This window comes from Sander lucioperca, chromosome 3, assembly GCF_008315115.2.
Source record: "Sander lucioperca isolate FBNREF2018 chromosome 3, SLUC_FBN_1.2, whole genome shotgun sequence".
Classification (NCBI taxonomy): Eukaryota; Metazoa; Chordata; class Actinopteri; order Perciformes; family Percidae; genus Sander; species Sander lucioperca.
In genome coordinates, this window is record NC_050175.1 from 1,374,754 (window position 1) to 1,388,304 (window position 13,551).

The 13,551-nt window shown below is 41.8% G+C and overlaps 1 protein-coding gene across 1 annotated transcript in view; it reads right to left on the bottom strand.

Annotated features, from left to right (window-relative positions):
* Nucleotides 1-6,312: 6,312 nt before the first annotated feature.
* LOC116056996 (solute carrier organic anion transporter family member 3A1-like) overlaps nucleotides 6,313-13,551 on the bottom strand; it is a 36,768-nt gene continuing 29,529 nt past the window's right edge. The window contains exons 7-10 of the mRNA XM_031309417.2: nucleotides 12,644-12,779; nucleotides 12,264-12,436; nucleotides 10,623-10,687; nucleotides 6,313-10,365 (exon numbers count right to left, since the gene is read on the bottom strand). Coding sequence (XP_031165277.1) covers nucleotides 9,989-10,365; nucleotides 10,623-10,687; nucleotides 12,264-12,436; nucleotides 12,644-12,779 — 751 coding nt within the window. The 3' untranslated portion in view covers nucleotides 6,313-9,988. The remainder of the gene's footprint in view (nucleotides 10,366-10,622; nucleotides 10,688-12,263; nucleotides 12,437-12,643; nucleotides 12,780-13,551) is intronic.

Consider the following 13,551-nt stretch of genomic DNA (forward strand, 5'->3'; position numbering starts at 1 on the left):
CTATACTATGACTTTTTTATCAATTTTTTCAACATACTATGCTATGTCTGTTTTCAACTGTTTTCATTTACTGCTATGATCGCTTAGTGGTTGCCACTCTTGCAAATAGGTATGTCACTCAGACCTTTGGTTCAATCCCCAGTCCAGGCAGGGTCCATTCTTGAGGAGTTTGCATTTTCTTCCAGACTTTCGTTGACATACTATACTGACTTTTTTCATATTATACTATTACTTTTTTTTGACATACTATACTATGACTTTTTATTATCACTTTTTTCGACATACAATAATGACTTTTTTATGACTTTTTTCGACAGTAATACTATACTATGACTTTTTTCGACTTACTATACTATTATTTTTTTTATCACTTTTTTCGACATACCATAGTATGAATTTCTTCGACATACTATACTATGACTTTTTTGACATACTATACCACGACTCCTCTCCTGGAACCATCACCTTATCGTGGTGGAGAGGTTTGTGTGTCCCTATGAACCTGAGGGCTGTGTTGTCTGGAGCTTTGTGCTCCTGGTAGGGTCTCCCAAGGCAAAGTGGTCTCAGGTGAGGGGCCAGACAAAGAATGGTTCAAAAACCCTATGAGTGACCGAGGAAGAGATGGAGTGACCCTGCCCGGAGGAAGCCCGGGGCCCCCATCTGGAGCCAGGCCCAGATGGAGGGCTCGTCAGCGAGCGTCTGGTGGCTGGGTTTGCCACGGAGCCCGGCCGGGCACAGCCCGAAAAAGCTACGTGGCATCCATCTCTCCATCCCATGGGTCCACCACCTGTGGGAGGAACCGCTGGGGTCGGGTGCGCTGCCACATGGGTGGCAGTGAAGGTCAGGGGCCTCGACGGACCAGACCTGGGCAGCAGACGCTGGCTCTGGGGACGTGGAATGTCACCTCTCTGTGGGGGAAGGAGCCGGAACTGGTGCGGGAGGTGGAGCGCTACCGGTTAGATCTGGTGGGGCTTACCTCTACACAGTCTCGGTTCTGGAACCATGCTCCTGGATAGGGGTTGGACTCTTTTCTTCTCCGGAGTTGCCCAGGGTGTGAGGTGCCGGGCGGGTGTGGGGATACTCACAAGCCCCCGGCTGAGCGCCGCTACGTTGGAGTTTACCCCGGTGGACGAGAGGGTCGCCTCCCTACGCCTGCGGGTTGTGGGGGGGAAAACTCTGACTGTTGTTTGTGCATATGCACCAAACAAGAGTTCGGAGTATTCGGCCTTCTTGGAGACCTTGAGTGGAGTCCTATATGGGGCTCCAGTGGGGGACTCCATAGTTCTGCTGGGGGACTTCAACGCGCACGTGGGCAATGATGGAGACACATGGAGAGGCGTGATTGGGAGGAACGGCCTCCCTGATCTAAACCAGAGTGGTTGTTTGTTGTTGGACTTCTGTGCTAGTCATGGATTGTCTATAACAAACACCATGTTCGAACATAGGGATGCTCATAAGTGTACTTGGTACCAGAGCACCCTAGGCCAAAGGTCAATGATCGATTTTATAATCGTTTCATCTGATCTGAGGCCGTATGTTTTGGACACTCGGGTGAAGAGAGGGGCAGAGCTGTCAACCGATCACCATCTGGTGGTGAGTTGGGTCAGAGGGTGGGGGAAGACTCTGGACAGACCTGGTAAGCCCAAACGGGTAGTGCGGGTAAATTGGGAACGTCTGGAGGAGGCCCCTGTCCGACAGACTTTCAACTCACACCTCCGGTGGAGCTTTTCGTGCATCCCTGTGGAGGCTGGGGGCATTGAACCCGAGTGGACAATGTTCAAAGTTTCCATTGCTGAAGCTGCGGCGAGGAGCTGTGGTCTTAGGGTCTTAGGTGCCTCAAGGGGCGGTAACCCACGAACACCGTGGTGGACACCGGTGGTCAGGGAAGCCGTCCGACTGAAGAAGGAGTCTTTCCGGGATATGTTATCCCAGAGGACTCCGGAGGCAGTGGCAAGGTACCGAAGGGCCCGAAGGGCTGCAGCCTCTGCCGTGAAAGAGGCAAAGCAGCGGGTGTGGGAGAAGTTCGGAGAAGACATGGAGAAGGACTTTCGGTCGGCACCAAGGTGCTTCTGGAAAACCGTTCGCCACCTCAGGAGGGGGAAGCGGGGAACCATCCAAGCTGTGTACAGTAAGGATGGGACGCTGTTGACCTCAACTGAGGAGGTAATAGGGCGGTGGAAGGAGCACTTTGAGGAACTCCTAAATTCGACTAATACGCCCTCTATGGTAGAGGCAGAGCTGGAGGATGATTGTCGTCAATTTCCCTGGTGGAAGTTGCTGAGGTAGTTAAACAACTCCACAGTGGCAAAGCCCCAGGGATTGATGAGATCCGTCCAGAAATGCTTAAAGCTCTGGGTGTGGAGGGGCTGTCTTGGTTGACACGCCTCTTCAACATTGCGTGGAAGTCTGGAACGGTGCCTAAGGAGTGGCAGACCGGGGTGGTGGTTCCCCTTTTCAAAAAGGGGGACCAGAGGGTGTGTGCCAATTATAGGGGTATCACACTTCTCAGCCTCCCTGGTAAAGTCTTCTCCAAGGTGCTGGAAAGGAGGGTTCGGTCGATAGTCGAACCTCAGGTTGAAGAGGAACAATGCGGATTCCGTCCTGGTCGTGGAACAACGGACCAGATCTTTACTCTCGCAAGGATCCTGGAGGGAGCCTGGGAGTATGCCCAACCGGTCTACATGTGCTTTGTGGATCTGGAGAAGGCCTATGACCGGGTCCCCCGGGAGATACTGTGGGAGGTGCTGCGGGAGTATGGGGTGAGGGGGTCCCTTCTCAGGGCCATCCAATCTCTGTACAACCAAAGCGAGAGCTGTGTCCGGGTTCTCGGCAGTAAGTCGGACTCGTTTCAGGTGAGAGTTGGCCTCCGCCAGGGCTGCGCTTTGTCACCAATCCTGTTTGTAGTATTTATGGACAGGATATCGAGGCGTAGTCGGGGTGGAGAGGGGTTGCAGTTCGGTGGGCTGGGGATCTCATCGCTGCTTTTTGCAGATGATGTGGTCCTGATGGCATCATCGGCCTGTGACCTTCAGCACTCACTGGATCGGTTCGCAGCCGAGTGTGAAGCGGCTGGGATGAGGATCAGCACCTCTAAATCGGAGGCCATGGTTCTCAGCAGGAAACCGATGGAGTGCCTTCTCCAGGTAGGGAATGAGTCCTTACCCCAAGTGAAGGAGTTCAAGTACCTTGGAGTCTTGTTCGCGAGTGAGGGAACAATGGAGCGGGAGATTGGTCGGAGAATCGGCGCAGCCGGTGCGGTATTACATTCAATTTATCGCATCGTTGTGACGAAAAGAGAGCTGAGCCAGAAGGCAAAGCTCTCGATCTACCGGTCAGTTTTCGTTCCTACCCTCACCTATGGTCATGAAGGTTGGGTCATGACCGAAAGAACGAGATCCAGGGTACAAGCGGCCGAAATGGGTTTCCTCAGGAGGGTGGCTGGTGTCTCCCTTAGAGATAGGGTGAGAAGCTCAGTCATCCGTGAGGAGCTCGGAGTAGAGCCGCTGCTCCTTCGCGTCGAAAGGAGCCAGTTGAGGTGGTTCGGGCATCTGGTAAGGATGCCCCCTGGGCGCCTCCCTAGGGAGGTGTTCCAGGCACGTCCAGCTGGGAGGAGGCCTCGGGGAAGACCCAGGACTAGGTGGAGGGATTATATCTCTAACCTGGCCTGGGAACGCCTTGGGATCCCCCAGTCGGAGCTAGTTAATGTGGCTCGGGAAAGGGAAGTTTGGGGTCCCCTGCTGGAGCTGCTACCCCCGCGACCCGAGACCGGATAAGCGGACGAAGATGGATGGATATACCACGACTTTTTATCACTTTTTTTGACATACTATACTATGACTTTTTTCAACTATTTTCAGTTACTGTTATGATGGCTTAGTGGTCACCACCAAATAGGCATCTCACTCAGACTTTTTTCAACATACTATACTATGACTTTTTATAATGTTATTCAGCATACTATACTATGACTTTTTTATTAATTTTTCTACAGTAATACTATACTTTGACTTTTTTCGACATAGTATAATATCACTTTTTTGACATATTATACTATGACTTTTTATCACTTTTTTCGACATATCATAGTATGAATTTTTTCAACATACTATACAATCACTTTTAATGACTTTTTTTGACATACTATACTATGACGTTTTTTATCAGTCTGTTCGACATACTATGCTATGTCTGTTTTCAACTAATTTAAGTTACTGCTACGGTGGGTTAGTGGTTACCACTCTTTCAAATAGGTATCTCACTCAGACCCTCGTACAATAATATGACTCTTTTCAACATACTATACTATGACTTTTTTTTATAACTTTTTTCGACATGCTATACTACAACTTTTTATATTTCTTTTCAACATACCTAATGCCAATAAACCAGAGCACGTTTTTCCAACCATCCCGGAATGCTGTGTGGACTAGCCACATCCTCCTCTACAGCGCTGTGGAGGAAGGTCTGGCAATGCGAGACTAGCTCAAAACAAGTACAGCCTCAAAGAGCCACGAGCATGGCTACAGACTCTTGTTCTGCACAACTAACTATCTTGATGTGTAAACATCTTGTTAAGAATATTTCTGGCTGGTTTAACAGTGCAAGTGTTAGATGGATGAACAGTAAATGTGATTCTAGCATATTGAATATGTAAACTGATATTTAAGTGGTGGGAAAACCACCTCACAGTGACAGTGAGATCTGAGTAACTACAAAATCATCATCATCATCATCATCATCATCATCATCATCATAACAATAACAGATAGTTGTTAGGCAGAAAATGTCATATTAAAAACAAAAATAGTATATTTAATGTATTTACAATAAACATACAATCATGTAATCTTTTCCAAGAAATATACAGAACATAAAGCTTTTAAATATAAATTCATATATTCTAAAGGGGAAAAAAAGAAAAAAAATCCAAAGAAGCAATAGAGCATATCTAAAAATCTTTAGTGATGCTTTGAAAATATAGGTGATATTTTCTTATTTCAATGTCCTTTTCTTTTCCAAGGCCCCCTGCAAAGAGTCATGAAATCCACCCACTGAATACCACCCACAACATAAGCAAACACATCACTCTGAACCCACATGGTTAGCACATGGTTTCACTATAATCAAAGGCAACATGCTGCCTAAAGGCTCCAACTCCAAGGATTATCTATCTGCATACGAAGAGTTTGCTCCCAAAATAACATCCATCGTTTACAAAAAGTGACTATCGTAAGAAATAATTAATAGCAACAAAAACACATTATGGGCCTATTTACAGGATAACTGTCCATTGATGTCAACATGTCTCTTGAATGATAAACCTCAGGACATTTCTTTTTGCCCAGAAATGTCTTATTTTGGCAGTAAACTCTTCATATGTCCATACTTCTGTCACTAAAGATCCGCTATAAAAGTCAACCTGCTGTTACCACAAGGCAAGGTCATCAAGAGAATAATGAGAAAAATATGATGTAAAAAAACATTTATGCTCCAAAGTTATTTTCTCATCACAAGGCAAAACAGTCCTGTCGCCGCAGGTGAATACAAGGTCAAGCAAGCGCTGTCACACTTGCCAGCGCATCAGACAGACCTAGAATATGTCGTCTTCTTCTTTGTGAGTGTTGAATGTTACAGTGCACAGGTTGATATGGCACAACATCAGAGAAAGTCTCAAAGTAGAGCTTAATATCCAGGCACAGGTGCAGGACAGCTATCAGTGAAGTTTGGCTGATTTTCTACAGTCAACCTTATCTACTGTACAATGTCAGGCTATAGCTTAACATTGGTGCCACTTATTTCAAGCAAAGTATTGTTTTTATTTGGACCAAAGCAACACACAGTTATCAGCTTCGCCACTGATGGAAAGAGAGATTAATCTAAATTAGACAATACCTTCACTAGTAGAAAAGTCCTACATATTAACAGTTATTACATCCTAAATAATAGGCCTACTGTTTTCTAGACCCATATACAATATTTTATAGGCAATATGTTTTTGGGACACCTTTTGTATGATATGGTGAAAGTAAGTGGAGGGATATCACAGAAAGGCTACATACAGCTGGAGGATCTGCTCTGAGCTCCAGCGTGGTGAGACAAAGTTCTCTGCAGACCATTACAGAACACTTCTATGGTGTCACTTTGGCACTTGTATGGTACTAATATGTACAGAGGAGTCAGCACTATAACACACTGGACGTTACAGATATCAAAGACAGTGCCACCTGTTGGGGGTTACTGAGGAGAATATGGTTGCTAGCTGGTAATGTTAGTTAACACCCTCCTCCCCATTAGAAGCTTCCTTTTTTTTAATTTTTTTTTATTGTTTGTACATCTTAGCATAATGTCCAGCTGTGCTGAATGTCCTGCTAGGAGCCAATCTTCCCATCAGGGACAGTCAAGTTTTGAGCTTGGAAACTGTTTCAAACACTACCTAATCAGTGCCCAATAAATCTTCTATTTTAAGAATTTTCACTGCTGTGCTAAAAATCTGTATTTATACTCTCTTAGTTACCATTAAACCAAGCAGACATTAGTCATGGCTCTGTGTTATTTGTAGGTTCATTGTTGATCTCCAACATTCTCTAACAACTGCCTATTTTCCCCCTTTGATATAATATTCTCTTTATTTATGATGCTGAAGCATCATCAATGTATAGTTTAAATCTTATACTTTTTGTTCACTGAAGTGCCAAACTAAATACATCATATGAGTAGCGTGGATCCAAGATAAATTCCACTATTTACAAAAACAATGTACTAATAAAACATGAGCGGCAGCATAAAATGAGACTGAATCAGGGAACTTTAACTTAAAAGAAAAGTTCAACATTTTAGGAAATATGCTAATTTGCTTTCTTGCAGAGAGTCAGATAAGAAGATTGGTTCCACTCTCATGTCCATAGGGTACAACCAGCAGCTGGTTAGCTTAGCTTAGCACAAAGATAGAAAATGAGGGGAACCGTTAGCCTAGCTCTGGAAATAAAATCTGCCTAGCAGCATCTCTTAAGATAATCTATAAACACCTTGTATTTAATTTTTTTAAAAACTGATTAAACTGTCCAAAAAACAGGAGTATAGCTGACATGTTTCACTTTGAAGGAGGGGTTACGTGCACGACTATTACTTGGCGGTGCGCAGTGACTTCCTGGAGTCTTGTCACCACTGTGAAGTTGCCAGGCAACCCACCAAAGGCAACAACTTGTTTTTACAGTTTTGTATGAATTGAAAAAAAAAAATTAGCTTTAGGTTGGTAGGAGGATTTTTTTAACTTTTGGACAAAGCCAGGCTAGCACGTTGCCCATATTTCCAGTTTTTAAGCTAAGCCGGTGCTAGCTCTAGCTTCATGTTTACCGTACATATGAGAGTGGTCTCGATCTTCTTGTCTAATTCTCGGCAAGAAAGTAAAAAAGCTTCTTTTTTTTTTTTTTTCTTTTTTTTTTTTTTACAAAATGTTAAAATGACTCCTTTAACCCCACCTCCAAACATCAAAGGGATGATATCTAGACTATTGTGATGGTGAGTGGCTGGACAAAGGTCCATATTTTTGATGCAAAACATATTAAATACTTACAAAGTAAGCCAGGAAAAACAATATATTCTCTATATAAACTGGATATGTCAGAAATCTGAATCCCATAGAATTCCTAAAAACAAAATTACCATTTAAAAAAAAAAAAACAATCTGTGTTTAGAATCACTACAGTGTGAGTGATTATGAATCAGCTGAGGTTTGCTAAAAACTTTCAACATCACAATGCAGTATGCATTATAAAGCTTTTCCATGGTCTTAGATATAATTTAGAGGCCACTGAAGTTAAATATGCATTTAACCATTACCATGGCCACCAAACCACAGAGTCTGTGCAGCTTAGTGACATACTAAATATTTTTTTTTTATCATTGCATGCATTACCAGCATGCTTTTAAATGAACTAATTCTGGCTGGACACTGTGCGTCATGCTATGCTGTGTCTGCTGACAGCTAGCCTACCACAATCATCATGTCTCAGTGCCTTGACTTGGCATTCTACTTAAATGCCTTCACACTCTGTACGCTCATGTGAGCTTTGCTGCTGTTACTGATTGTATTGTTGAAGGCCTCCTCCCCCACAGCCTCCACCAGCTTTGGCCCTACTACATACATGTACCCTGGAGAGTCTTATTTGCAATATTCCCTGCTTGTTATTTATCATGTTGCTGTGTATTCCATGCATTACTGCTGCAGGGGGCATCCCCTAGGAGTAGAATTACACCACCAAGTCAAACTATATTTCTGTCTCCATTTGTCATTGACATGAGTGTTCCTGGCAGAATTATAATGGTGGTAAGGTCAAATCAGTGGATAGAGAGATAGTCATGTAACTGAAATGTCACAGGTTCAGTTAATGAATCAGCTCATGTACTGTAGGTATTGTCCAACTATTCATAGGTGGGCCACCAAAGTCCTTTATCCTCTCTCATAGTCCGTTGCTTTTTAGATCATCAGCTAAACCCCTATAAGGACTTTTTTATATTTACTTTTGAAAGTTGCACCTAATTTCTAAAAATGCGAAAAGACTTAATTTCAACAAAATCGTGTGACGTAAAAAAGAAGACGAAAAAAAAACATTCTGTGACTCTGAAACAGAACATTTGCCTCAGAATCTCGTCCAGCATTCATAGCAAAACTCCACACTATGACACAGTAAAGGGATAATTCTAACATACTGGCTCAACACTCCTCTAACTTCAACAAATGTCCTAAACTGACCTCTAGAACAAGAACGGGCAAATTACATCGAAAGCTTTTGAAAAAGACTCTGTTCCTTATTTTTCTTTTTTCAATCTGAATAATATGTGCAACTCAAACTGAAGAGTTTGGTTCCAAAATGGAATATCCACCCTTTGAGGCACAGTGACCTCTACTCTAGCAAACTGACTGGTGACAAAAAAAAGTGAGTTTCTGTAACAGTATTTTTGTAATCTTCACTTTTGAGAAGATATTGAACAATAAACGCACAAATATTATTTATTTTCAAAACTCCATCTTCCATCAATTTTCCACTGCTAACTGTATTAAGATGAAAGAAAAATGGGTTAGAAATGAACTGGGGTCCATATTTTGTCTATACTTTTTTAAATGTTGACTCTGATGCTCAGAGGCTTTAACGATTAGCCACGAAATAGGGCCGCCTCGAGTCGAGACCTCTCTGGTGTTGAGTAATATGTTACTAGGATTATGCCTCTTCCTGTACTCCTATTTCTTGTTGTTGCTGATTTGTTGGTTTGCCTTTGCTTCTTGTGTGATGTGCCTCTGTAGTCAATGCATATCTGTTTTTTCCTATTTGTTATGTTAAACTTTTAAAGCTTTTAAAGAATTGATTGAGGGAACACACGTTAAAAAGTCTGTAGTTGGCTTGCCTATAGTTACAAATGTATGTTCTGTTTGTCTGGAAAAGTACTCCAACCATGGGCTAAAATATGCATCAGTTATTAGGAACAACTATGATAACTGTCATCCTTTCTATCTGGCATCTGGATCTGAGAAGCACTTCCTTCTATAAAACATAAACTGTCTAATAAAGCTAATGAATAACCAAAATGTCCAATTTCTGCTTCTCACAGAGCTCTGGTCTCCTAATTAATCTAAACCTAATATGACAGCAATTTGAACTGAACTGTTAATGAAGTTGAACTAAAGAAGATCATTTCGGGGGTGTCAATCCATGTCGTTTCGTTCCCCTGTTTGCTGTCAATCTCTATTCTGCTGTCAAATTAAGGAAATGTAAAAAAAAAACCTGTAGTTTAGTAAAAAAGTGCAATGTGGATATAGAACATTTTGAGAAACATCTCTTCAGTTTTTTTCATTATGTCTGATGTTTTATGTGAGAAGAAGATAAGACCCTTACTGAGAACATTCTTCTACACTGATACGGCACCAAAGGAACATCAGATCAGTTGCACATTTACAGCCTCAGCTCCAGTCTGCAGTGCCAGCAGACAGCCACTATAAAACTGACTCCATGTTGTCACACATCTCTTGGTCCTCCAGGTTGTATATGAACTTTGTCCTGTTGGCTGGGTTCTGGGTGATCTCCTTGCCCAAATTGTCCAGAGTCACATTGGAGGCGAAGAGTTCAGTGGGTGTGAGGTAACCCTCGCTGTTCTTGATGTATTTCCTGTAGTTCTTTCTCAAACACTGCCACGTGGTTGTGTACAGGACGAAGGCCGAGGACTTGAGGACGATGGCTATGCTGACATACAGATGCCTGTAGGCCACGTTGTCGTACAGCATGCAGGCTCCCTTCTCGCCACAGACAGAGCTCCAGAACAGACACGTGGAGTCAATGCCCATGCCGAAGATCAGAGGTGGAGGGATGAAGCCTGGAGCAGGAGGGGATTGTGGACAGAGAGCAGGTCAGAAGTTCAAAAAGCATACCAGTTTGAATTTTCTTTATATCTGCACTGTTTCAACCGTGAAAAAAAAATGCTCTGAGATTTACATCGCAGAGCAAAACGACAGGGCGACAGTGGACATGTCATAAACACAGCAGTGTGTGATTTAGTACAGAATGTGTAACAATACATAAATGCATGACAGTTACTGAAAGGATAGAAAGTAATTTTATAAAATGTCTTACCTATCAGTCTCAGGAGCAGGAACAGAACTCCAAGGGCATAAGATTTCAGCTCTGGACTTACAGTTCTGAAAACAAAGACAGAATTGGCATTAAAGCTTTGTACTTGTGAGCTAAATACTCAAATCCGTCCAGTAGCCGGTTCATTTCGGTTTATAAAAAACTTGGACTGATTTCTGTAACTTGGGCCATCAATTCTTTAAGTTATAATGACATTGTTCACACCAAAGCAGCTATTGCTGTGATCTAGGAACATGGCAACAACAACGTTTGAAATCAGACAGATTGGAAACAATCCAACAGTTTAGACTTCTAACACTTTATTTGGAAGTAAAAAACAAAGCAAAGCCAGGCTAGCTGTTTCCTCGTTTCCAGTCTCATGCTAAGCTAAGCTTACCGGCAGTTGACTGTAGCTTTATATTTACCATACACACATCAGTATCGGAATAAGATTTGCCTTGGAGTCTGGTGTATTCGATAAACATATTAAGAGAAAATAAAAATAAAGGAAAAGTACTGCCGCAGTCAAAAACATAAATATAGAATACACAATTACAATAAAAATATGAACAAAGTGCTATAACATACACAAAAAAATATGTACAATATAATATAACTGTTTTTGAATGGCAAAAATTTGTGTTAATTTCCCAAATTGCTAAACTATTTTTAAAAACAGGAATAATCCTCTGACTGTTCATGTTTTTGCCCCGGCTAACTGTTTTTTTTTTTTATGTTACCAGATCATGGAAATAACATAAATTATTATTATTAAATTATAAATAATAATGATGTTATTCTATCTGTAATAATGATGTATATATATATATATATATATACACAGATATGCATAATTTACTTTATGTTGTAGCTATATAGTTAGGATAATATTACAGATATCACAGACAGATAGATAGAATAGGAAAAAGTCACAATTACAAATCTGTCTGCTACTTCAGCACCACAGACAGCGCCATGGATTTATTAATACACAGCACAGTTAGGCTATTGATATTTCAGAGCCATGGTCGGGGCTATAGATTCTAACTTGCACAAACCTCAGTCAGATAAAGGATGAATGAGTCAAACAGACTAGACTAACATATTCAACTAAACATCCCCTCTGCCCCTGCACTCTCTCTGCTACTATGGCAGTGGTTCCCAAACTTTTTTTGCAGGGCCTCCTTTTTGTAGATAAAGAATTATAGTTATTGATGCATTGATGTGTACATCACTTTAATGTTGCAGCTAGTAAAGAGATGGGGGCTCATTTGAATTGCTTTATTATCTTAATCTATGATAATATATCATAATCTATAAACTGAATTATATTTTATATATATTTTATATTAAGAATCTGAATCTTCAAAGTAACTAGTAACTAAAGTTATCAAATAAATGTAGTGGAGTAAAAAGTAAAATATTGACTCCAAAATATAGTGGAATATAAGTATAAAGTAGCATAACATGGAAATACTCAAAATTGTACTCAAGTACAGTACAGTAGTACAGTAAATGTACTTAGTTACATTCCACCACTGTCTGTACCAAAGATGAGTCAAGAATGAGTTTGCCTTTAAGCAGCCATATTTGTCAACAGCCCCCTCTTGTGGGCGGTCTGTGTATAGCAACAGGTCTCCTTACCTGATAAGGATGATGACAGAGGGTGTCTGGGCCATAGCTCCGATCATGCTGCACACACAGATAACACAAAGGAAGGTGAGGAAGGCCTGCTGACAGCCTGGACTGGGACACTTCCCTGGTAAAGCCACCGCATCTTCACTGGTGCTGGATATACACGTGCAGCCGGTCAGGTTCTAACACAAAGACAAAGAAATGAGAACAAAATGTTGGTATCCCCCTGTAAAGATGGAGATCTAAAGCAGAACTGCTCTACTCTATGTATGTATGTATGTATGTATGTATGTATGTGCTGCTTGTCTCTGTCATTTAGTTCAAGCTCTCCGGTGTCCAATGTCATCATGATAGAGCTCATTTCAGTCAGTGTTGACCTCTTCACTCACTGGTTTGGTGCAGCCAGCGAAGCAGGCTGAGAGGTAGGTGATTCCATTGGAACCACAGACAGGACTCACTGATGCTGTGTAGCAGTTACAGTTATTGATGCACGCTGACTCAGGTCGCTGCCAGGAAAGCAATGTCCTATGGAGGAGGTCAAAGATCATGTTAGGGAACATTCATATATACTGTACAACGTTCACATCAAATGGAAACAACCACAGGAACTATGATGACAATCAAATACATTGTTTTGTCCTTCTCACTTTTGAATCACTTACATTCATTTTTAAATAGTAAATCAGCACTTGATTATATCGGGCACTCTATGGGCTGAGCATTCAACCATTGCACACTAACACCTATTTCTTCTCCAATCACGGCCATTCAAATCAATGCTTGATATTCCACCACCCGTGTCACGGCGTGTCCCAGCAGCGTGCGAGAAGCGTCTCTCCGCTCCGCTAAAGATACGTGAGGTCTATTTTCACGCGAGGCGCGGGGTGTCAAATGCATAACACTAGAATTACAATATACTTTAAGGTTTCAACCCATAAAGTGCAGTGCAGAAACACTCTGAATGCCTGTTATCTGTCATTTTAAACATCATATTTCAGATTGCTGATATTTTACTGTTAATGCACAATTATTGTGAGGAGATCCATAAATCAGCAACAAAACCTCCCAGCTTGATCATTTTGTCTCTCATAGTGACAAGAATGGTAGTTTTTGGCTAACGCAAAGTCTCTTACACAAGACTTGAATTCTGCATTAATACACAAGGTATTAATGTAAACAGAAATGGTATCAACGCTAATAGCTTTATAGCTATATCTAAACAAAAAAAGTTGCAATCCATTGCATAATTCTAGTATTTTAGCATTTATTTAGCATCTAGCATGTTTGAAGTGCAAGT